Genomic DNA, 23,629 nt, shown 5'->3' with positions numbered 1-23,629 from the left:
TGATGATAATTCTTTTTAATAATTTTTGTATCTACTTCCATCATAATTAATAATGCTACAAAACTTCAAACCACTGCAATAAATACGATTCTAGTGAGAAAAACGTCCTTATCAATATTTAATAACATAGAGAAAAATAAAAATAATACCTATGAACGGAAATCAGTCACATGTCGTTGTACATAACTATCCTATTTCTACATCAAATGAGTGTGGGCATTCAATTAAGAATTCGTAACAATGATTATTCCTTCGTACTTAATGAAATCAATAATTTCATAAAATATATTATTGAGATATCTTTTCATTATATTTTCCCTTCTATAAATAACACTCGTGTAATAGTTTAATTGTTCCTTTATTTCCATATTCCCGCGTATACTAAACACACGTGGCTAATGATAAATTGGGAAAGCAGCATTCTGAATAGACACGTTGAAGTTGTCCTTTTTCATTTTTATTTTAAATAAAAAATATTATTAGGATATTCAGATTTCCTCCTCCGCAAGGAAACGTAGAAACTAGGTTATATTATTCAAGCACGTCGATTTCGAATTCCGTAATCATAATTTCAAATAGAGTTGTGTAGACAAAAATATATAATTAAGAACATAAGTCATTAAAATATTAGTTTTTTTATTATTTACATATAAACTTAGTCAAATTAGAAGAAGATTTGAAACACTTAAAAAAAATCTTATCAATAATCTAAGTTTTGAAAGAAATAAACAATTTTATCGTATATGTATATTGACAAAAATAACATATTTTCAAAATTTGGTGTATTTATTTATTCATTCATTCTTCCTCCTCCATCCCACAATCTAAATAACTACAACTAAGAATCCGTATACATACACGAACCCCTTTTAATTTCTATTCACATCATCAATAATTCAACAATAGATCGATAAACCAAGATCAAAAACAAACATAGAGGTTCATATTTTATATATATCGATGGATATGGAACAAGACCAAAACCTACGACATGTCAAAACTCATCAAATCGTATTGAAGTTGTTGTTGGTTGAATGGCTCCATGAAAGATCTCGAGAGAAACTCACTATACTCAGGTCTCATAGTCAAGTTGGTGCACTCATCCACCCTCCATTGTTGAGCCTCACGTTGAAGGGTTTTATTGTGAACCAGTCTCTGCAAGTGTTCATTTTCTTCTTCCATGGGCATGGAGGTTTCAGCAACATTGGAGTATTGGCCAGTGAGTTCTTGCACGAGTGCCCTAAAATTAGAGGCACTGGTCTTCACCTTCACGGGGCTCGAAATATAAGTGACTTTGATCTCCTTTTTGTCCCTTCTACTTGCCCTTTTGTTCTTCATGGTCCAATTGGGGGTGTCAATGTGCTACTACTAGACACAACACGAACAAGAACAAAACGAAAAAGTGGAGATGTGTGTTTATGATGTCTCTATGGTTCACAACACATAGCATTCGTTGAATATAAAATGCACAAATTGATGAAGCCTTTTTATAGAGATGGGTCATGGAGGGTGTTGGTCAAGGAGGGAGCTTCGAGGAAAGAGGGTAAGCTTTGAAAAAGTTGAATCATGATTTTGACTATTGAAATCATGAAAGCAATAGTATGACATCAATTTTATTAGTTTTTGTTTTAAATGCAAATTTCATCCTTTATTTTCTCTCCATCCGTACTCTAGAGAGATATTTTATCTTTTTATTTTATAATTTTTTCTTTTAGATTTCGGTTAAAATATATAAGTGAGTACAAATCTTATCTTATAAGTCGATTTTATGAAATTAAATTTGACTTTAAAATACATTTTTAAATATAATATTAAAGTCAAATAAAGTTTAGGTTTAATTCGTTGGATGATACTCACTTTTATTTGAATGTGTTAGTCTGATATCTATTTTTAAAAATGTGTCAATTGAGTCCCAACTTTTGAAAAAATACTTCAATTAGGTCATTTTCAGCCAAAAACTATTAACACCATTAATAATATTGATATTTTTAAAATGACTTGCAAAATTAAATATTGATATTTGTATTTGTCTGAAAGGTACCTGATTAAGACATTTTTTTGTTAAGATTAGATTGACATATCTTTAAAAACGGATACAAAAATCACACTCTGATCAAAATGAGTACTATCCAACTAATTAATCCTAAAGTTGATGACAATAAAGTTATTGTTTGTCGGATGTTATTGTATCATTTATTATTAAATTATTATTGGACTATTAATATTTTGTTTTACATTCTCGTTAAAAATCTTAAATTAATTAAAGAAGAATTAGATCACATATCAATTTTATAGGACTAAGTTAAGATTCAAATTCATTTTTTTAAATTTAAGTTTTTTAATATGTTTTGGCATTAAGTTTAAGATTCTAATTATATTTTTGTAAGATATATATGATTAAGATTTTTATGAATTGGATATTAATATTTTGGGGACATTGATTGATCTAGAGGATGAGATCTTAGGATGCTTACGTGACCCGTAAGTGCTGTGTGTATGCCGAGACTTGTGACACCACTTTGTTAACGTTTGTTTAATGATTATTTGTTCTTGTTCAATGAATGATTCTCGCACGTGCGCAGCCTTGTATGACTTAGATTCAGATAAACTTCGGTGCATGGAAACCCTAGAAACTAAGTGACGTTTCTTTGTTTTATATTTTCTTTTGCTGAGATAAGATTTGGTGACAGGGAACTCTGCTTTTAAATTTCCATGTAATTTACTAAGATAGAAAAGAAAACATAAAATATCCTCAACCTTGTCCCTTTGTAGGCTAACCTTCATTGAAAGAGTTTAATTTTAGATACCCATTTATAGATTATTATTATTATTATTATTATTATTATTATATATTATTTAATGTCTCTCTTTATAAATATGATAAGGATTAGTAACATTATTTTTAATCTTTTTCTGTAGCACACTTTATAGTGTAAACTTCAATTTATTAATATTATTAGACTTCTTAGTTTCATTTCTAATTTAATATATTTTTTTTTAGTTTTTAATAAATTTTAACAATATGGAAATTAGAATAACTATTTTTGGGGGTTATTTTTGACTAAAAAAAGTTTATAAAATTGTCTTGATCTCATATGTGTTATAATAATCTACCCCTTTTTATATTTATTTTCAAATTATTATTTTTTTAAGTCTTAAATATTTTTGTATCTATAGTACGTTATCGATTTTTGTTTTGGAATATAATTTTTTTAACAAAATATCACTTTGTTTTAATCCAACGATTTTGTTCAGTAACACACTTTTTATAGTTAATTAAAATTAAGAGGACTATTGGTACCAAATGGTCCAAAATTATTTTAATTCATCTTCTCAACGAAAGTATTTTATGTTCAAAGATAGGACTTTTTAGGTTTATTTATACAATCGATATATTCTTAAACTAAATTAACGATTCTTTTTTTCATTCTAGAAACATGTTCTGGATAAAGAGAGACTTTGGAAGTATGCATAAATATTAATATACTTGGATAAGAAGGACAAGACAATTCTGGTAAATTAATTTTGCTAGATGGAGCAGGTTTTATATTTTTATTTTCTCAAGACATGCATATCATAAAAATTTATAGTAAATTGTTTTTATTAGACAAAGAAAAAAGAACATCACATATTTTATACGCATACACCAGTCTCCATGATCGGAGAAATTCAAAGATATGCTCCTTAAGGATAAAGAAATGTACGCATAATATTTATACATAGTTTAGGATAAACTAAAGTAAAAGTGGGGTGGTAGGTAACTATATAATTAATTCTAGGTGCATGGTATTTTTTGTTTCAGTCAAATATATTTTAAGTTTATATTTGACTTTTTATATATTTTTGTAGTAGAATATTGTGAGGTTGAATTTTTTTTTTTTTAGAAAGTGTGAGTGTATTTAGATCAAAGAACGTGGAAGGGTAGTGTATATGTTGTACAAAAATTTATATAGTATTATTCTCTGATTATCTTTAGACAACGATTGTAATTTTTTCCAGTTTTGGGGTTTACACATTATATTCTTGTATTCCTTGTGTTTACCTTATTTCTATATTAGTCGGGTGAACCTAGGGATAAAGGGGACGCGTTTTCCCAACAAATGGTATCTAAAGCTATGGTTTTGTAGGATTTTTTTCTTAGAATGCTTTGTGGTTGCATCTTAGCTTAATCTTTCACATCAGAAAAGATTAATTTCTTATTGTTGGAGAATCATCCTTGGTTATTGAGGCTGCAATAACATTTGCAAGTGTTGTCAAATGTGAGAGAGAAAATTTTAATGGAAGGATGAATTGTGGCTTGTGTCAAAGTCAAGTCAAAGATGTGTTGAATCAATATGGATTACACAAGGCGTTGAAAGAGAGAACTTTTGATATGAAGGAAAAATTTCTAACATGAAGGAAGAAGAATGGGAGAAGCTAAATTTTAGAGTTATTAGTGCAAAGGGCATGAGAGGGTAGTCTATGTGTTGTACAAACTTTTACATAATGTTATTCTCTAATTGTCTTTAGACATGATCATGATTTTTCTCCAGTTTTGAGGTTTCCACATTATATTTTTTTATTTCTTGTGTTGTTCTTATTTCGCCGTTAGCAAAGTGATTTTTGGGGATGAAGGTGATGCGTTTTTCCCAACACATATTCTATTTGTATAAACTATTAATATAAAATCTTTTGTTTTTATCAAAAGTTTAGGGTTTTTTTTCGAAGGTTTTTATGAATGATATATTTTTTCTTTATTTACTTGAGTGTAAGGTGGAGTGTTGATTACATTAAAGAAAATGAACTTATTGATAATTACAAAATTTCATCCATAAATCAAAATTATTAATAACTTCTGAAAGAGGATTATCAGGAAGATACAATACTAATGAGACATGAGTTCAACCCCATATAAGGGATTAACATTATTCTTAAACCAAAACCTTAAGACAATGAGTTTATGGGTCTTCATCCTTATATGATGCTCAACTTTCTCATGTTCACTCAATGTTGGACTTAGACTCACACTTGAATTCTCAATAATTTTTCCTCAAGAGCGCAGTACCCCTTCACATAACGACATATGCTTATCTGACCATTCGTTAGGAAGACTTTCGATACAGGAACTCGTCTAAGCCGGTCTCCGAGACAAACTTTTGGCTTTGATACTACTATTGCGTCTTTCGAGAGAGAATCACTGGAGAGATGCAATGCCATTAAGACATGAGCCCAATATATATAAAGGATTGACATCAATTTCAACTAAAAACCTTAAGACAATAGGTCTATGGGTTTTCATCCTTATATGATGTTCAACTTTTTTATTTTTACTCAATTTAAAACTTAGACTCACTATTTATAACACTCAGAACTCTAGAACCGATTCTCAATGAGAATTGATTCTCACCATCCCATTATTCTTCTCATTTCGGCAAGAATCATTCGTAAGCTTCCTCCCTCAAATCCACATTTGCAAATTCACACAAATCAATTAAAAGAAAAAAACAAAATTCATCTATCATCTTTCTTCTTCGCCACTCGTACAAACACAAAAGTAAACACACGACTAAATGATGAACGAATAGATAGTCTCCTTTCATATTTAGAAAAAAAATGTTCACATACCCAATTTTATGAAATTTCCTAGGTGACAAAATAGATTTAATCTTTGTGTGGTCCCGTGATTATAATATTCGTCAAATGCATTATAAGAAAACAAAAGGTAGGATCTTCATAATTAATTTAAAAGAAAGAAAATGTTTTTCTTTATTTTGGTTAAATTACCTTTTTGGTCCCTCTATTTGTCATAAAATTTCAGAGTTTTTCGTTGTCTCAATTTGGTCCTCATTTTCTTAAAAGTAATTCAATTTGGTCCTCACTGTTAACTTTGACCAGACGGTGTTAAAGTCAACGCCACGTGTCAATTTATGTTTTTTTTTATTTTTTTTCTTTTTGACACGTGTCACTTCAAAGTTGTGTCATGTGTCAAAATAACTCAATTTGATCCCTATATTTATTTTTAGTTTCAATTTAGTTCCAATTTTTGTAAAAATGAAGTAATATTGTCATTCCTCAAATTGACACTAAATTTACTTTTTTATAACTTTTATGGTGATATTTTTACTAAAATTAACGTTTTTGTTAAATATTTCAATAAATATTTTAAATTAACTTTAAATTCTACACAAAACATTAGACTTTGATTTTGTTTTGAACTTGAAATTTAGTTCATAAACTTATGTGTGACAAGTTATTTGATTTTTAATCTTTACTAAATTTATATAATATGATACCCTTGATGCCTTTATATATAATGACAAAATTGTTAATTTTTGAAATTAAGTTTGGGGTTTAACTTTGTTTAATAATAAAACTAAAAAAAAAACTTATTTAAAAATATTTCTACAAATATTTAATTAAAATATCAATTTTATTAAGAATATTATCATAAGTTGTATACAAATATTGAATTGAGTCTCAATCTAAGGAGGGATAATATTGCTTCATTTTTACAAAAAATGGGACTAAATTGAAACTAAAAACAAATATAGGGACCAAATTGAGTCACTTTGACACGTGGCACAACGGTGAAGTGACACGTGTCAAAAAAAATTCAAAAAATTCAAAAAAATTCAAAAAAATTCAAAAAATTCAAAAAAACCAAAAATCGACATGTGGCATTGACTTTAACACCGTCTGGTCAAAGTTAACTGTTAGGACCAAATTGAGTCATTTTTAAGAAAATGAGGACCAAATTGAGACAACAAAAAACTTGAGGACCAAACTGAAACTTCATGAGAAATAGAGGGACCAAAAGAGTAATTTAACCCTTTATTTTTATGGTCAAGAAAACTTTTATCAAGATCCAAAAAAAATGTCAAATGGTCTTTTAGAAATTAAACATTCTTGGGTGGAGTTTTATACGAGAGATGAGAAATGTTCTTTGTATCCGAGAGTTGAAACATTAATACAACATAATCTCAAGTCCATAAATACGAATAAAAAAATAAAATTATACATATAAATATTGAAATTTAAATCTTTCGTTTCTTATCCTTTATATAAACTCATAACCTTAATTCTTAATTGGATAATCATATTATGAATATATATATATATATATATATATATATATATATATATATATATATATATATATATAATAAATTATATTATTGAATTTGTCTTTTATGATAAAAAATAAAAAATTATTTAAATTCATTTATTTGTTTGTTGAAAGTTTCGACTAGATATAAGGTCAATTCACAATATATAAGTGTGATGTGCAAATTTCATCTTACAAAACTGATTTTATGGAGTTGAGTTAGACTTAACATCAACTTCTAACATTATTTTTTTTTGATAAAACCATGAGCATGATCGATGATGCATTTGGTCTTGAATTTTGAAAAGAACAAAGTTGACTGAAAATCCTAAAAGGTTCTAGATAGACTGATAACAATGAAAAGTTACACAGTTTGTTTGAATACATTATTTCTACCATTTCTTCTATGTTGTTTAGTCACATGTGGACACTAAAATATACTTGATAGTACTATAAACTGCATAGTATTTGATTTGATAAATTAATTATTTTTTTGCAATACCTTTATTTTATTTAGTCTTTCGTTTCCTGCGTACAAAATGAATGACTCTAGGATTAACTCCATCGTGACAAATAAAATTGTTCGTATATAAATGAAGAGTAGTGATAGTATTGCTAGAAAAATAACGGAAAATTAGTGTTATTGATGGTTAGAAAATTTAAGTGGTCAGTTTAGTGTAAATATTAAAAAATTAATAACATGTATATAAAAACATTCATATATTTATTGTCTTATGTTAATTATATTATGATTTTGGATAGAAAGTGATGTAATTTTTTTTTTTTATAATTTGACTCAGATTTTATTATTATTGAATATTTATGGTGTATTCACTTAACGAGCGATGTGGAGAAATATATAGATTTTTATATCGAATTTTTTTATGACAAAAGTTAAGTGTTTTTAAAATTGCGAAAACAAAATTTAAGGAACTCGTATACAATACAAATACCTCAATAACTTTGATTTATAAAATCTTTTTATATATTTTCATTTTTATTTCGGACATAAAGCAATTTTAGTATGTGAAAAAAAGTAAATATTTTTTAGAAAATAAGTTATGAAGAAACTCCTTTAAAAAACCTTATAATTTAATATAAAAAAATGATAATATTAACAAAAAAAAGAAGATAAATTTGAATTGTGCAGTTACGAGAGGAACATTTTCAAGTTGTGAATTGATCATGGTTTACTTTCTTACTCATTAATTAATTAAGTACATCATTAGTTGAACAAGTACAATCAACTTGTCTGATTTGAAAGTACATTTTAAAGTGCAAATAATTTTAAATGCTATTATTCTCTTTCATTTTAAAGAAGCATAAATAATTTATGCTCTTATAATAATAATTTATTAATAAAAGCTTTGTTCTGAAGCATTTTATTTTTAAACTTTAAATAAACTCACCTTTGATTATAGATAAAGTTAACTTTTATTAATTACTCTAAATTTTATATCTAGAACAATCAATGATTAATTGCCACTACTTGTAATATTTTTACGTCAATAGATACGAAAATTAAACTCTTTTAACTTGATGAGTACTGAATTTTTTATTTAACAATTTTTTTTATAAAACATAATTTATGAGGTATATTACATCACTTTGCAAAGGAGTGAAATTCGAAAAACCATTACTTCTGTTCTACAACTTTGACATTTTAGTTTTTGTTTTTTCAAAACTATTAGTTTTACAAATCTAAAATCTATTCAACCACTTGGTTCAGTTTATATTAATATTTAATAGTTTTCTTACAATAGTTAATCACAGTTATTAAAATATGAAATAAAGATATTTCACTTTAAATATAATGATGTTTATATTTAATAAAAATATTTTTTGTAAGAAAAAAGTGGTGGGAGACTTAAATCAATATAGAGATGCCAAAAGGTGACAAACTCACATGGCTGAATAAGATTGACTAAAAATTAGGGATATTTAAATTTGAATAAACATTTTAATGTATATTTCTTTTTTTACATTCCGAACATAATGGGCCAAATCACATTTAAATTATATATTAAAAAATAAAAAGTATATAAAAAACTGATAAAATATAAATCATAAAAAATAAAAATTTGATATAATCTCGAAACTCAAAACATGAAACTGAAAATTACAAATAAAAATATTATAGAATTGTATAATTACGTATCATGACATATGGAATATAGCAAATAAGAAAATTAAACATTACAATAATAATGATATAGGTTATGGCTAATTATATTTTACGTGTTAACATTTAATATTCAAAATGATGTCGTTTTTTTTTTTGTTAATTTAAAAAAAATATTAACGAATTTAATATCATAAAAAATAGAGAGATTATACATTATGACGCTAAAAGTATTATTAATTTCTAGATTTTTCTATAATCACATTTCCAATTAAAATATCTTAATAAAATTTTATTATTATTTATGAATATACTTTTTTTTTCAATTTTAAGTAACTCAAATTTATGAAAGTTCCGTTAGAAAATTAGATAAACAACTTTTTTGAACAATTATATATATATATATATATATATATATATATATATATATATATATATAAAATTTTGTGTCACAAGAAATATAAAATATTTTAGGACTAATTAAACATATTTGTAATTTCTTAATTAGGACGTGAATTTTTTTTTAAACTTTGATGTATTTAGTATTTAAACTTTAAAAATAAATTAATAATTTTTTTAGCCAATTAATATAACTTTTTTTAGTTAAATAATATTTTAGATTAATATTTAAGTTGAAACTCATCTAACAATGTAAATAGCTCAATTGTTAATTTTTAAATAAATGTAACCTAATTGAATTAGAAGGATTATATTTATTATTTTTTAAAATTTGGAAAAAAAATATACTAAATTTTAATTTCGTGTCAAATAAATTTTGTAAAAGAAAAAATCGACATTTCACTTCTCTTTATCTTGAAGAAGGTAGTGTTAGTCAAAGGCATGTTTGAAAATATAATGGAAAGTTTGACGGAGAAACAATAATAAGATGAAAAAAAATAATAAACAAAAAACATAATTAGGTTTAGGTGAAGACTCACGTTAAATTTTTGAGCCACATATGTATCCTGTGACCCCACAACTGCAACCTTAATTAGGCTTTTGGATTTTGAGGTTTCCATTCAATGTAACAAACAACTTGGCGGCCACGACTAAAACTGATTCTTTTAAGCACGGTTGAAATTAAACACAAGCGAATTTAGATTTTCTTTTATATCAATTTTAATATTTTAAAATACATATTTTTAATATGTTAAAAATAGTATATTTTAAAAGTATAGCAAAGATAATACAAAAAAATTAATTCAAGAGAGAAACCGGGACTTTTTTTGTTCAATACACAAACACAATAGCTTAATGACTATAACAACTTTATTATATTATATTAAAATTAAAAAATTCTTAAAAGTGTAATTCTCTTAAGATTAATATATGGACACAATTCCTAAAGAAACATTTCTATTTTAATTTTGTTGGACAGTATTGACCATGCATTCTATGATGCATTCCATCATTCATTGCTTTGGATTTTTCGAAGTTTGTAATTTTCTTAATGTAATCCATTAGTATTTTTATTTTATTAATTATTGCTATGATTTAAATTAAGGGATCACAATTATTTTTTAATCCTTCGTAGTTTTCACCACCATCTTTTATTGTTGTTATCCTCTTGTCGTCACAACGTCATTTTTGTAGCTGTAATATTTATCTATGTGTTGTGTTATAGATTATTTTTATGTTTTGTATTATGTATTTCGAAAAACACTATCAAACTTTACAATTTGGAAATGATTCTTTACATAAAAAAAAAAAAAACACTTTTTATTACATAATCAGAAAAGTAAAACAAACTTTCAGATTCTACAATGCATAAAATTTTTCTTCATCAAAAAAATAATCTATATATATATATATATATATATATATATATATATATATATATATATATATATATATATATATATTATACACAATATCAAAGTAGATTTTAAGGATAAGAAGCGCATTGGGAGTGCATAAGGAAAACAAGGGGTTACAGAAGAAATCCATTAACGGACTGATCACTCCTGATAGCTTTTGGGCCGAGGCAGTGGGCGGCTGGCCGGCCGGCCGGCCAGCCCATTTCAACGGCTCTCTCCAAAACCCCATAATCCCTAAAACTCCATAAACCCTAAAATCAATCCCGAAAGTTACAGAGACAAGTCATCGTTTCGATCACCGGAATCAGATTGTCAACGTTAGCGATTTTTTCTCTCTCTTCACACAGATATCAACTTTCCATAATTTAATTTCACAATATTTGTAAGAAATTGATTCCTGTAGAGCGTTACCTTCGTTATCAATTATTGGCAGACACTGAAGTTAACAAGAATCAAAGAAGGGCTCATGAATACGGTGATGTCTGGTTACGTTAGACGCGCCTTCTCGTACCGAAACATGTTGTGGGTCCGAGCCTCCCGTGTTGTTTGTGCTCGTGACGTGTCTACCATTCAAGTGTGTGATAGCAGCAGAGTGTTCACCATTCCGGCCGCGCCTAATTCTTTTGCGGAAAGTCGCAGAGCCTACGCCAAAGGGCGAAAGTCAAGTACGTCTTTACTTCTCTTAGGAAAAGTAACATTTTTTCTTATACTCTTTTGTTTTTAGTTTTGAGTTTGAAGATTTAGTTGAAGGAGGGGAATTGAATTTGGACTTGTAGAGACAGTTTGGTAGGTGATTTTAGTGTTGTTTTTCACCTAAAATTTGAGTTTTAGCTAGGTCTTATAATGATGATTTACTTTAGAAAGTCTTATAATAATGATTAAATAATATTTTTGGTTATTTATCTTAACTTTAAGATTTATTGTGGTCCTTTATATTTTAATTTAGGATTAATTTGACCCTTCCGAAATAGTAATTGACTTCAATTGTTAACCAAATTTTTTACTACTCTAAGTTGTAAACTTGTCTCAATGAAATTCACTTGTATGAAAACTTTGAAATCCAATTGATGTTTGAACCAGAAAGGATAATAAACAATGTAAAGTTTGTGTGAAAATTGAGATTTCCAAATAATCAGAAAATGATCTGATTCTTTTAATTTTCCGGATGCTCGATAGACTCAATTTTTCACCTTGTTATAGCTATTATTAGGTTTGAGCACCAGTAGTGTTTTATGGTTTTCATGTGTGGGAATCTAGTGATTTTTATATATCGAATCAATAAAAAATGAGCTCAAAATTATGTACAAAAATCGAAAAGGACTACCATTTTAGAAGGTCCAAAGTCATCCAATTCTAAAAGATAAATGAGCGAAATACGTATTTTTAGAGATAAAGGGACAAAATGAACCTTAAAAATAAGATAAAAGACTAAAGTATATTAGCGTATAATTATCAATTAATGTCAACATTTATTGGATATCTGACATTGACTAATGATATATGTAATGGCAAGTTCACCTTTGATGCGGAAGTAGACCTAAATTCAAATCCTAATGTTATATCAAAGTCTACCATCCAACTTGTTGTTAGGCTTATTGGACCATCCATTACCAGACCACTTGCACACTTTTCTCCCACAAACTTCATGTTTGAAATTATTAGTTATCAACATGGAGGGTGTGTTAGAGATCTTAGTGATATGTCTAAATTCGTGTATATAAGTGGGGTTAATTCTCACCCCACGAGCTAGTTTTGAGGTTGAATTAAGCTCGAATCTAAATTCTAGGAACTTCTAAAGTGAATGATTAATAATGAGTTGTTTTAATTTTGACTGGAGAATAGCACCTAAGGTGCTTAAAGAATTGCACCTACATTTTCTCCATTGAGTGATAAACACACTCTACTCCTTGGATTTTGATTTTTCTGTTGTTAGTGAATTTTGTTGGTGCTGATTCGTGTTTTTCATGGGAATTTAGTTTAAATTTCAAGCATGACGCATAAATTATAGGTTGCTTGTAGATGAGAAATATTTTTGAAAACTGAATGAAACTATGGAATTTCTTGAAAATGAAGAATAAGAGAAATTTGGGACAGTTTCTTAAATTTCCCAGATGTGTTTTATGAATTGGATGCACGAGTTTTCTTGGATAATTAGAGATATGGTTAATTAGGAGTTTGTTAGTAGAATATTTAGTTTGTTGCTTATATAAAGGTTCTTTGTAATCACCTTTTATTAATCAATACACATCTTAATCTCAGTCTATCATTATTCTCTTCTCAACATTGAGCCATGAATTCTAACATGATATAAGAGCGATGCCACATGCCTTGAAGATGTTTTTTTCCACTGTAGTGACACCTTTTACTCATATTCACTCTCATTCTCTTCTCTTAAGGTTTGATCTTAATTTTTTCCTCACATTAAAAACACAAGAATCATCTAGCGTTGCAATCTCTCTCCCTCTCTCTCAACCTCAATATATATTGTGAAAAGAAATTATGTGTTTTGTTACCAAGTTGTTGATGTTGGGTTTAGCCTGTAAGAAGATTTACAGAAAAGTTTTTCTGCATCTGCTGTTGTATTGCTTTGAAGTTTGAAAAAAATGGAGTTGAGAAAACTCTTCATCTTTGCTCTAGTCAATGGTTTTCATCTCCCTGGAAGCTATACTTGTGCACATTCTGATGAAGAGATGTTGCAATTGTTTCCATTTCTTTTGACCAGCTGGTGCGAGTATTGACGTTTGTTGAATTTTCTCTTCAGAATTTGGTTGCTCTTTTTTTCTTGTTTGTTAATGTAGTGCCCACAAGGTGTTTATGAAATAACATCAGTGAAGGCGGAGTTGTATTCTTGTGATTCATAACAGTTCCATGGTGGTTAAGCATTGTCTTTAATTATCAGCGGTTTGTACATTTTAGGGGATGAAGGGGGTGTTAGTACAATTGAAGTTCCACCAAACGTTGGTCCTACCATCAAGGGAAATGCTGTCTCACAGATGGAGGCTGCAATGGCTGCGTTATCGGCAGAACTAAGCAAGCTACGAACAGGAAGGGCATCCCCAGGTATATTTGCGTTAACCATAGTTCTTTATAGATCATTTGTGTCCCTTGATAGATAGTACTCAAACATGATAATTGCATGCATGCCTCTACAGGAATGCTTGATCATATTATTGTCGAAACTAGTGGTTTGAAGATGCCTTTGAATCGGCTTGCTGTTGTTTCAGTCCTAGATCCAAAAACCTTGTCTGTTAATCCATATGATCCAGAGGTACATTACCTTGGGAGTTGGAGTTTGTTATTTCTTTTTTGTAGAATGCTTAGTACTTAACTAGTATTACTTTTTAATATGGTATTCCTAACTTCTGCAGACACTTAAACAATTAGAGAATGCCATTGTTTCGTCTCCATTGGGCTTAAATCCTAAATCAGACGGTGAAAGATTGATTGCTGTTATTCCACCGTAAGCACACATTCTAATGACATTCAGTTACTCATGCCTGCCAGAGTGAATTTGGTTGGATAATATAGTACCTATTAAAAATTTGACTTTCAAGCTCAATATCAATTAACTAATTTACTTCACCGTGAAATGACCAGATTGACCAAGGAGCACATGCAGGTAAACTCGTTACACTCCATTTAGTTATTGTTTACACATTTATCATGCTGCTATATCCTTCTGTTTGACATTTGTTTCAGGCTATGGCTAAGGTGGTTGCTAAATCATGTGAAGATGCTCGTCAAAGTATTAGAAGAGCTCGACAAAAGGTTTGGTGTGGCTTTCGTATTTCTTGACATTTTATCGGAAGGTTTACCTTTCAGTAATATAAGGGATTGCGAAAAGAGTAATTGTGGAAAAAACTGGAATTCTCTCTTAGCTGTAAAAGTTTGCCATAACTTTCTTTGAACTGATTCAACTTTTTTATTCGTTAGGCAATGGATGCGATAAAGAAGTTGTATTCAAGTCTCCCCAAAGATGACATAAAAAGACTGGAGAAAGAAGTAACTTACATATGCTTATTGCAACTTACATGATTACGAAGTTCCACAGCTTTGGTAGTTTAGTTTCTGATATTTCCTTCTTACAGGTTGATGATTTGACCAAAAAGTTTATCAAGACTGCGGAAGATGTATGCAAGGCAAAAGAGAAGGAAGTTAGTCAAGGCTGAGATTGGTGCCATTTTTTGGGGGAGAATTCACTGTTTCATTTCTCCTTATAATTTTATAGGGCATGGAATTTATCTGGTCTATTAGAATTAAGGACTATTCTTCTAGTGTTCTGGCAATTTTTTGAATACATAAGAGATGAGTCCCCCAGTTTCAACCTATTTAGTTTGGAGTTGCAACCTTGGTGCCTTGGTGCAGGTCCCTCTGTATTGTGGTTGATCAAAATATTGTGCTTATGGTAACTCCCAGTCCAAATTTGTTTATTTTCTGTTCTAACCATGGAGGCTGTGTATAGATTTAAGTGGGGAATATAAGCTAATTGAAGCTGACACTCAATTACGAGTCAATGATATAGCATTTGCTGGCATCAAGTTCAGTGTTTCACTTTCACCTGTTTGGTAGACTTGGTATTGTCATTGCTTCAATGTTTTCTGGAATTTTTCACTTCTTTCATCAGTTATTTTATAACGTTTGTTACCGAGAGTTCAAATCAATTTAATCATAATCTTATAGCAAGAGAAATAATCCTAATCTTCTTTAATAAACCAACGCTCATCAAATCAATTTTATTTTATCTTTATTTCATTTTTATTATAACTTTATATAATAACTAATAAATCATTATACTTTATTAAATCACAATTAATTCCATTATAATATTTTAAATTAATCTTATAATTCAAACATTAAATCATTATCTATGCTAACCCTGATCACTAGGGAGGCACACTTTGCCAAGAAAAATAATTGTAATTCTGCATCCGGACAACATTCAAAATTTTCAGCATCTGGACAACATACAATAAACTAAAATAAATTAGGGAACCATTAAAGAACAATAGAAAGGACAAAGGGAATGAAAGAATCTCTAACCTAGATTTGTCTTTACATAGAAAGGACAAAGAGAATGACAGAATCTCTAACCTAGATTGTCTTTACTCAATTTTAAAGACTAATTAATAATATGTATACTGTAGTAGATATTTTTATAAAACAGTAGTAATCCGGAAGTTCTCATTTCCTTATTTTATAATTTCGGTGACATTGATTTTTTTTTTTTAACTTATTTTGGATGGAAGATAGAATATCATCTTTATTTTTTCTAATATGCAATTTCTTTAAACTAGTTCTATACATTATATATATATTTTGCATGTAAACAGCTTGATGTATCCCAAATACACTCATATTTATATATTTATAAATTTTTTGGCGGATTAGAAACCAAACAACTCAAATTTGTCTATATGCATACATATATATATATATAGGTATAAATATAAAAGTCATATTTCTCTTTTATATATCTTTTCTTTTAAAAGTTAACATTTTTAAATATATAATGTAAGAATTTATTAAAAAATGTGAAATTAAATTTAATAAAGTTGAAACAAGTTAATATAGCACTTATTAGGTGGTAGAATTGTACTAAGTTTTCATGAAATGATGATACGTGTCTTTGTTGCTGCATGCATCCATTCCCTATGATCCACGACGACTGAACAGAGACAATTTATTTACTGTCTTAACGTGAAGAGTGATGACAAAACTTCACAGTGCACCAGATTCTCGTAAAAAATAACTATTTTACCACCATAAATCTTGTCCAAGAGAACACACTAATGCCTATAAATTGCTACATGCAACAACATATATACCATAACACATCACAAAACTCACAATAACAATATCTGCAGAATCAAAGAATGGCTTATGTGAGGCTTGCTCCTTTGGCTCTCTTCCTGCTTGCCACTTCCAGTACGTAGCATTCTATTCCATTCTTCTTCTTCCTCATATTTTTTTCATCATTTCTGTTTATATATGTTTCAGAACTACACAGCATTATTATAGATATATCGTGTTCATTTGTTCTGACATTGAAACATGATTCTTAGTAATGTTTCCGATGAAGAAGATAGAAGCAGTTGTCTGCTCAGGTCCTTGTTCACCGTTCCAGATGCCACCGTGTGGGTCCGGTGACTGTCGGTGTATCCCTATGGGACTATTTGTTGGTTTCTGCACTAATCCAAGTGGATTTTCTTCTGTGGCAAAGATGATAGAAGAACACCCCAACTTATGTCAATCTGATGATGAATGCGTGAAGAAAGGAAGTGGAAATTTCTGTGCTCGTTATCCCAATAACTACATCGATTATGGTTGGTGTTTTCATTCTGATTCTAAAGCACTTCAAGGCTTCTTGGCCATGCCTGCAACAATCACCAAGTAATATGTGTATGCCTACTGTTAGTAAAAGCTTTTGATGAATCTACTTCTGTAGAAAAAAAAAAGAGTGATCTTTCCAACTCGTAGTTGGTGGCTGTAGACTCCTGGAATATGAGTTAATAAACAAAAAGGTTCTGATGTTTTCTTTTGTTGTTGATCGATAAGAAAAAAAAAGAAAAGAGACAAATAGTTACCATCAAGAAAAAGAAAATGGGTAACCATTTTGTTAACCTGATATAACAATTGGGTACTTAAAATTACTGAACCTTATAGCAGATAAACAAGAAGTAATCCAAAAGAAAAACTAGACTCAGTTTGAACGTTTTAATCCCAAAAGTTTGTTGTTAATTGTGCGTGACTCTGGAGGTTTTTGTTGAAAACAACTGTACGACACGCTTGTTTTATTCAGACAATGGGCCAAGCTTTGCATTTTTTCACGTACTATTGATGTAAACAAATTCGATTTAGGATAGGATATCGTTATTAATGTGGAATTTGTCTATGACTAAAAATGTATTTAAATCTAAGTGCATCAGACTCGTTATTTTTTACATTGAATACCGATTTGTTGTGTGTATTATACACGGCTTTCTCTCTTTAATACGAGGATATTTTTAAATGAATTTTGAATTTTACCTAATAAGAACGAAAGTGTGGCATGTGGTGGAGTGGTCCATCGACAGTGACATAATTAAATAAATTTTATACATTTAATTATTATTATTAATATAATAAAAGTATATATAATTTATTATTAAAATTTTATTGAATGTTTTTCCTTAAAAAAATTATAGTTCTGAGTTTTATTTGATATAAAATCTATTTTAAATAAAAAATTTTAATTTCATTTTTTAACCATATATTCTCATATTTGATAATAAAGTTTTCGTATAATAAGTTCCAACAAATTAATATCAAACTCTACATCTATAATTCTAAAGAATTAATATGGAACTTTCAATTTATAATTCTTTGAATCTTAAGAAATGATTTTCTGACAATCAAATTCTTAGTATCATGCTTGAAAATAGATAAAGAAGTAAATTTGTATTATTTTCATCAACAAAGATATCTTTCCTTCAATTATCTTACAATAAATGAATATATTATTTTATTCTTCATCAATATATTTATTTTAAAAAAATTAAGACTAAAAAATAATTTATCAATATCTAATAAAAAATAAAGACCTTATTATTAAAAAATAATTATGATAATCAAGTCACATCAACGACCAAAGTAAACAATTCCTCTGTAATCGATTTAATATTTTATTTTAATGGGTCTCTATGTAATCAATTTAATATTTTATTCTAATGTGTTTATTTTGCGCTTGTGTTGAAAATAAATAAGTTTAGATAATTTTGATCTAATGTCATTTATTTTTCAATGACTATAGATTATTATGATAGCTGTTCATTTTCAAATCACTTTATACTACTTTGATTTGATTTGATAATTGTTTATTTTTCAATAACTTCAGATTATTTGGATAACTTTATATTATACTGGGATAGTCATTTGTTTTCAAATGAACTCATATATCATCTGATAGTCATTTATTTTCAAACAACTTTTGGATTCCTTCATAGTAATTTATTTTCGAACAACTTCATATTATATTAATCCAATGTAATAAAAAGATAATTTTTTAAAAAATGTGTCTTATTGAGACCTTGTTCAGAAAAACCTACTGAAGAGATGAACTAGGAAACAAAGAATAAATGGGTCTTTTAAACTGACTATTGTCATTATTCCAACCTATTTTTGAAGTAAGCAATAAACCAGTTTTATAGGCTTGAAATGAGCTAATTTTAATATTTTGGAAGTTAGTAAACCATGTTTTAAGGTGATTGAGGAGTGAATGAGAATAACTATAAAATTTATATTACAATCTAGAATATTAAGTAATCTAGAATATTAAGTGTAAGATGTCATCTAGACTTTAATGTCTTAATTTAGATTGTACTCCTACAAATATTATATATCATATAAATTTTCTTGTTGATAAAGAAAATGTTATATTTGGAAAATAAGTCAAATAGAAGATAGAGTTAAATTGCACATGTTTAAGACTTTTAAAATATTTAGCAAAGTTTCATTTAGCAAAATTCCTTACGAATTGCGTTTGAGATAACAAAAGATAAAAAACTTTTCAAAACATACTTTTGAAAAACTCTCCTTCTTATATTAATCGCAGATTAATAATATGAAATATAAAGGATAATAAATTATGGAGATTTAATAATGCGGCAAGAAACGACAAACACTAAAATAAAAAAGATTTACTAACAATTGAAATTCATCACTAATTATTAAAATCTAGTAAATCAAAATTACTGACTCCATACTAATAATTAAAAATTCATCGGTAAAATGTTCGTCAATAAATTTTACCAACAAATAGAAAATTTTATTAATAATTACTAACAACCAAAATTTGTCAATAAAAATTCATTGGTAGATATTACGATTTTGCCTTCTTCTTTCTCTTTGTCTTCTTTCTTTTTCTTCTTCTCCTCCTTCTCCTCATCGTGAGTTGTTACTGCTTCATTCGCCACCTTTAGCTCATCTTCATCCTCTTCCTCCCCCACTTTCTTCTTCTCCTCCTCCTTTTTATCCTCTCTCTTCTTCAACTCCATCATCTTCCTCCTCCTCATTCCCCTTCCCCACCAAATCCTCCTTCATTGTTGTCACCACCATCGCCTTTACCTCTGCAACTATTGTCATCGCCTTTGTCGCGTCGCCTTTGTCGTTATCACTGTCGCATCCTCTTCCTCTTCCTTTTTCTTCTCCTCTTCCTCCTCTTTCTCCTCCTTTTTCCACTCTTCTTCCTCTTGCCTATCTTTATCTATTTTACAACAAATATTTATCATATTTTGATTGAAAATTGACATTCATTTTACCGACGGAGTTGTCAACAAATTTTATTAAAATACATTTACTAATGGATTTATTGAAGTTTTAAAAAAAAACAAATTAATTAAAAAAAATATTGATAAATTTTTAAAAAATTCAATTTTTGATTAGATTTAAAAAAAAAAAGTATTTATTATTTATTACTTTACTAATAAATTTTGAAAAAATTTACTGGCAAATTTTACATGGTTGAAGTTTAAAGTGGAAATTTTGACTATAGATATAGTAGGCTTTTCTCCGTTTGTAACCTCTAGATTTTGAGGACGCTAATAATGATTAGCATAGGCTTTTCTACGTTTGCATGAATTTTTTGAGATGTGTTTATACTTTTTCTTGTAGTGTATGGTAAGCAAGTTATTTCTTGTAGTGTAAATGGCAGAAGGAAGTTAGATATAAAAAATCTACCTTAAAAATTTACAAAAAATGAAATAAAATTAATCCTATACCAATTACTATTATGTATTTATACACATGATGTGTGGTCGTTTGTTTGCAAATACCCATTCCTACGTGTTACTAAGATTCCTTTCAAAATTTAGTTTAATCGAGTTAATACATTATATGTATCACTCAACAGTTACACGTGAAAGAGACTGTAATCTGGGTTCCTTTCTTTCCCGACGACGCTGCCATAATCACCCAACAAAATTTATTTAAAACAATACTTTACGGGAAATTGCTTCAAGGAAAGTTAAATAATTGTACCAAACTTTTATTTTTGGGGAAAATTCTTGCTAAAATAAAAAGAGATTTTTTTATATAAAATATAAAATAAAATCTTATAAAATGCTTGGAATAAAATCTAAATTTGATGGCTTACAGAAAATTCATATGGTAAAAGGAAGCGTATTCAATTGGAAGAATGTTATGAAATGAGAAAAAAATATTAAACAAAAAACATTTATTTAGAAATTTATCAAATTATTACCACCATCTATTCTCTCTCTTATATATTTTCTCTCTTAAAACTAATATATGTCAACATACAGTAAAGTAATTCATTATAAAATGTAAGCTCAAGTTGAATATATTAAAAAAATTAAACATAATATATGTGAGGTGTGGGAAGATTAAATTTAATAATGATCTAGTACTTGCTAGGTGTTAGAATCCTACTAAGAAGTTTTCAAGAACTGATATACGTGTCTCTGTTGTTGCATGCATGCATTCATATTCCCTATGATCCGCGACAAGTTAAACAGAGAAAAATTAAGTAATAACTTAACGAGATGCAGCTCGAGTATCGTACAATCAATATTTTTATCATCATAAATCTTGTTCAAGAGAACACACTAATGCCTATAAATTGCTTCATGCATGAAGAGACTATAACACATCACAAAACTCATAAGAACAAAATCTGCAGAATCAAAGAATGGCTTATGTGAGACTTGCTCCTTTGGCTCTCTACTTGCTTGCCACTTCAAGTACGTAGCATTAATTCCATTCTTCTTCCTCTTCTTCATATTTTGTTCATGATTTCTGTTTATATGTTTCAGAACTACACAAAATGATTATAGATATATCGTGTTCATTTGTTCTGACTTTGAAATATCATATTCATAGTAATGTTTCCGATGAAGAAGATAGAAGCAGTAGATTGTTCAGGTGCTTGTTCACCGTTCGAGGTGCCGCCATGCGGGTCACGTGATTGTCGCTGTATCCCTGTTGGACTAGTTGTTGGTTTCTGCATTTACCCAACTGGACTTTCATCTGTGGCGAAGATGATAGAAGAACATCCCAACTTGTGTCAATCTGATGATGAATGCATGAAGAAAGGAAGTGGAAATTTCTGTGCTCGTTATCCCAATAACTACATCGATTATGGTTGGTGTTTTGATTCTGATTCTCAAGCACTTAAAGGCTTCTTAGCCATGCCTGCAGCAATCACCAAGTAATATATATGTGTATGCCTGTGATGCATCCACCACTACTTCTATGAATAAAGCTCATGATGCATCTACTTCTATGAATAAAAAGAGTGTAACATCCAACCATAGTTGGTGTGTGTGGAAAGTAAGTTAATAAACGAAAAGGTTATCATATTTTCTTTTGTTGGATATATAATAGATAAGAAACAAACAAACAAATATTTGTTAACCTAATAATATTAATTGGTTACTTTATAGCACTGATATATATATATATATATATATATATATATATATATATATATATATATATATATATATATATATATATATATATATATATATCATTAGAAATCCAGCAGAATCACGAATCCCAGCTTATTTTCAGTTGCAACACAAGAGTCGATCATTAATTGGGTATTCGGATTTTTTTGTATTTGAGGATTAATTTTGACTCCAATTGATAAAAAAAAGTGTCTACTTTTTTTACAAAATAGGGTCAAATTATTAGAATAACGGAAGACACTAAATGTGAAGGCGTCCTTCATCTAACCAATTTCATATTTTTTTTTTAAAAAAACAAAATCATTAGGGACAAAATTGATTTCTATTTATGTGAATAGGAAAGTCGTCTTCACATAAGACGTCACTTTTATTATCTAATATATTTTATTAAATTAATTTAGTGTACCAATCAAAAATAATTACAAAAAAATAAATATAATCTATACTCTTAACAAAATTTTGTAAAAGAAAATATATAAAAACTACAAGGTTACAAAAGTTAAAAAATAAAAGAAAACTGCAACAACATTTTTTTTTCTAAAAAAAAAACTAAAAATGAAATCGTTACATTAAACCACGACTTCACTTTTAAATGTGTAGAAATCATAATCTGCCTTAATGATATTGCTTTATAAAAAAAAAAAAAAAAGAAACCGGTTGGGGGAGGATGACTTTATCTTTAATGTCTTCCTCCCTAGACTTAACCCAATTTGGAAAAAAAAAATCAATGGACCTTATTTTACAACTTCATGGTTAAAACGATCCAGAAATATAAAAAAGCCGGTTTTAATAACTATATAACAAATTTTAAGTTCATTAGTCAAAAATACTTTAAATTTGTATTAATTTTTCTTATTTTTTATATTTTTGTAATAAAATTTTGATTTTGAAGGAAGTAGTTGTACTTGTGGTAAAAATACATAGAAGAGTTGTCTGGTTGTTATTAATCTGTGAAGATGAAGACCGTCTAAACTTCGGCTTCAACCTCACAGAGTCAAAATTATAAGCAGTTTCAACATGTTAACCCAAAAAATGTTGTTAATTGACAAACATGACTATGCCTGCCTCTAGAGGTTTTGTCTTGTTGAAAACACCAGCATGACGATATTCTAAATTATCCCAGTGATTTTAAATTGAATGG

General features: G+C 28.4%; 4 protein-coding genes across 6 annotated transcripts; 3 read left to right on the top strand and 1 right to left on the bottom strand.

Moving 5' to 3' along the window:
- Window positions 1-919: 919 nt before the first annotated feature.
- LOC114170036 lies at window positions 920-1,478 on the bottom strand. Its single transcript, XM_028055504.1, has one exon. The coding sequence runs from the start codon at window positions 1,336-1,338 to the stop codon at window positions 985-987; it is 354 nt and encodes a 117-aa protein (XP_027911305.1). The 5' UTR covers window positions 1,339-1,478; the 3' UTR covers window positions 920-984.
- Window positions 1,479-11,184: 9,706 nt separating this feature from the next.
- On the top strand, window positions 11,185-15,580 carry LOC114168567 (ribosome-recycling factor). Of its 3 annotated transcripts, none has more exons than XM_028053444.1 (9): window positions 11,185-11,412; window positions 11,484-11,688; window positions 13,940-14,083; window positions 14,176-14,291; window positions 14,392-14,483; window positions 14,621-14,642; window positions 14,723-14,791; window positions 14,957-15,025; window positions 15,112-15,580. In XM_028053444.1, the coding sequence occupies exons 2-9, from the start codon at window positions 11,490-11,492 to the stop codon at window positions 15,190-15,192; spliced, it is 792 nt and encodes a 263-aa protein (XP_027909245.1). In that variant the 5' UTR covers window positions 11,185-11,412; window positions 11,484-11,489; the 3' UTR covers window positions 15,193-15,580. The 3 variants fall into 3 exon arrangements, with proteins under 3 accessions (XP_027909245.1, XP_027909246.1, XP_027909244.1); XM_028053443.1 differs by having other exon boundaries at window positions 11,187-11,340; window positions 11,457-11,688; XM_028053445.1 differs by having other exon boundaries at window positions 11,185-11,714.
- Window positions 15,581-16,801: 1,221 nt separating this feature from the next.
- On the top strand, window positions 16,802-17,557 carry LOC114168927 (albumin-1-like). The gene is made up of 2 exons (XM_028053907.1): window positions 16,802-16,948; window positions 17,086-17,557. The coding sequence occupies exons 1-2, from the start codon at window positions 16,897-16,899 to the stop codon at window positions 17,415-17,417; spliced, it is 384 nt and encodes a 127-aa protein (XP_027909708.1). The 5' UTR covers window positions 16,802-16,896; the 3' UTR covers window positions 17,418-17,557.
- Window positions 17,558-21,642: 4,085 nt separating this feature from the next.
- Window positions 21,643-22,377, top strand: LOC114168929 (albumin-1). The gene is made up of 2 exons (XM_028053908.1): window positions 21,643-21,759; window positions 21,899-22,377. The coding sequence occupies exons 1-2, from the start codon at window positions 21,708-21,710 to the stop codon at window positions 22,228-22,230; spliced, it is 384 nt and encodes a 127-aa protein (XP_027909709.1). The 5' UTR covers window positions 21,643-21,707; the 3' UTR covers window positions 22,231-22,377.
- The last annotated feature ends 1,252 nt before the right edge of the window (window positions 22,378-23,629 follow it).

Source organism: Vigna unguiculata, chromosome 11 (genome assembly GCF_004118075.2).
Source record: "Vigna unguiculata cultivar IT97K-499-35 chromosome 11, ASM411807v1, whole genome shotgun sequence".
Taxonomy (NCBI): domain Eukaryota; kingdom Viridiplantae; phylum Streptophyta; class Magnoliopsida; order Fabales; family Fabaceae; genus Vigna; species Vigna unguiculata.
This window is presented reverse-complemented; position numbering and strand designations above follow the sequence as displayed.

What these genes read in the sequence shown, in the direction of transcription:
- LOC114168929 (XM_028053908.1), top strand. Translation starts at nt 21,708, where the DNA reads ATGGCTTATGTGAGACTTGCTCCTTTGGCTCTCTACTTGCTTGCCACT. An exon ending in CTACTTGCTTGCCACTTCAA is followed by an intron (nt 21,760 to 21,898) that starts GTACGTAGCATT and finishes TCATATTCATAG; the next exon opens with TAATGTTTCCGATGAAGAAG.
- LOC114170036 (XM_028055504.1), bottom strand. Translation starts at nt 1,338, where the DNA reads ATGAAGAACAAAAGGGCAAGTAGAAGGGACAAAAAGGAGATCAAAGTC.
- LOC114168567 (XM_028053444.1), top strand. Translation starts at nt 11,490, where the DNA reads ATGAATACGGTGATGTCTGGTTACGTTAGACGCGCCTTCTCGTACCGA. An exon ending in CGCCAAAGGGCGAAAGTCAA is followed by an intron (nt 11,689 to 13,939) that starts GTACGTCTTTAC and finishes TGTACATTTTAG; the next exon opens with GGGATGAAGGGGGTGTTAGT. An exon ending in AACAGGAAGGGCATCCCCAG is followed by an intron (nt 14,084 to 14,175) that starts GTATATTTGCGT and finishes ATGCCTCTACAG; the next exon opens with GAATGCTTGATCATATTATT.
- LOC114168927 (XM_028053907.1), top strand. Translation starts at nt 16,897, where the DNA reads ATGGCTTATGTGAGGCTTGCTCCTTTGGCTCTCTTCCTGCTTGCCACT. An exon ending in CTTCCTGCTTGCCACTTCCA is followed by an intron (nt 16,949 to 17,085) that starts GTACGTAGCATT and finishes CATGATTCTTAG; the next exon opens with TAATGTTTCCGATGAAGAAG.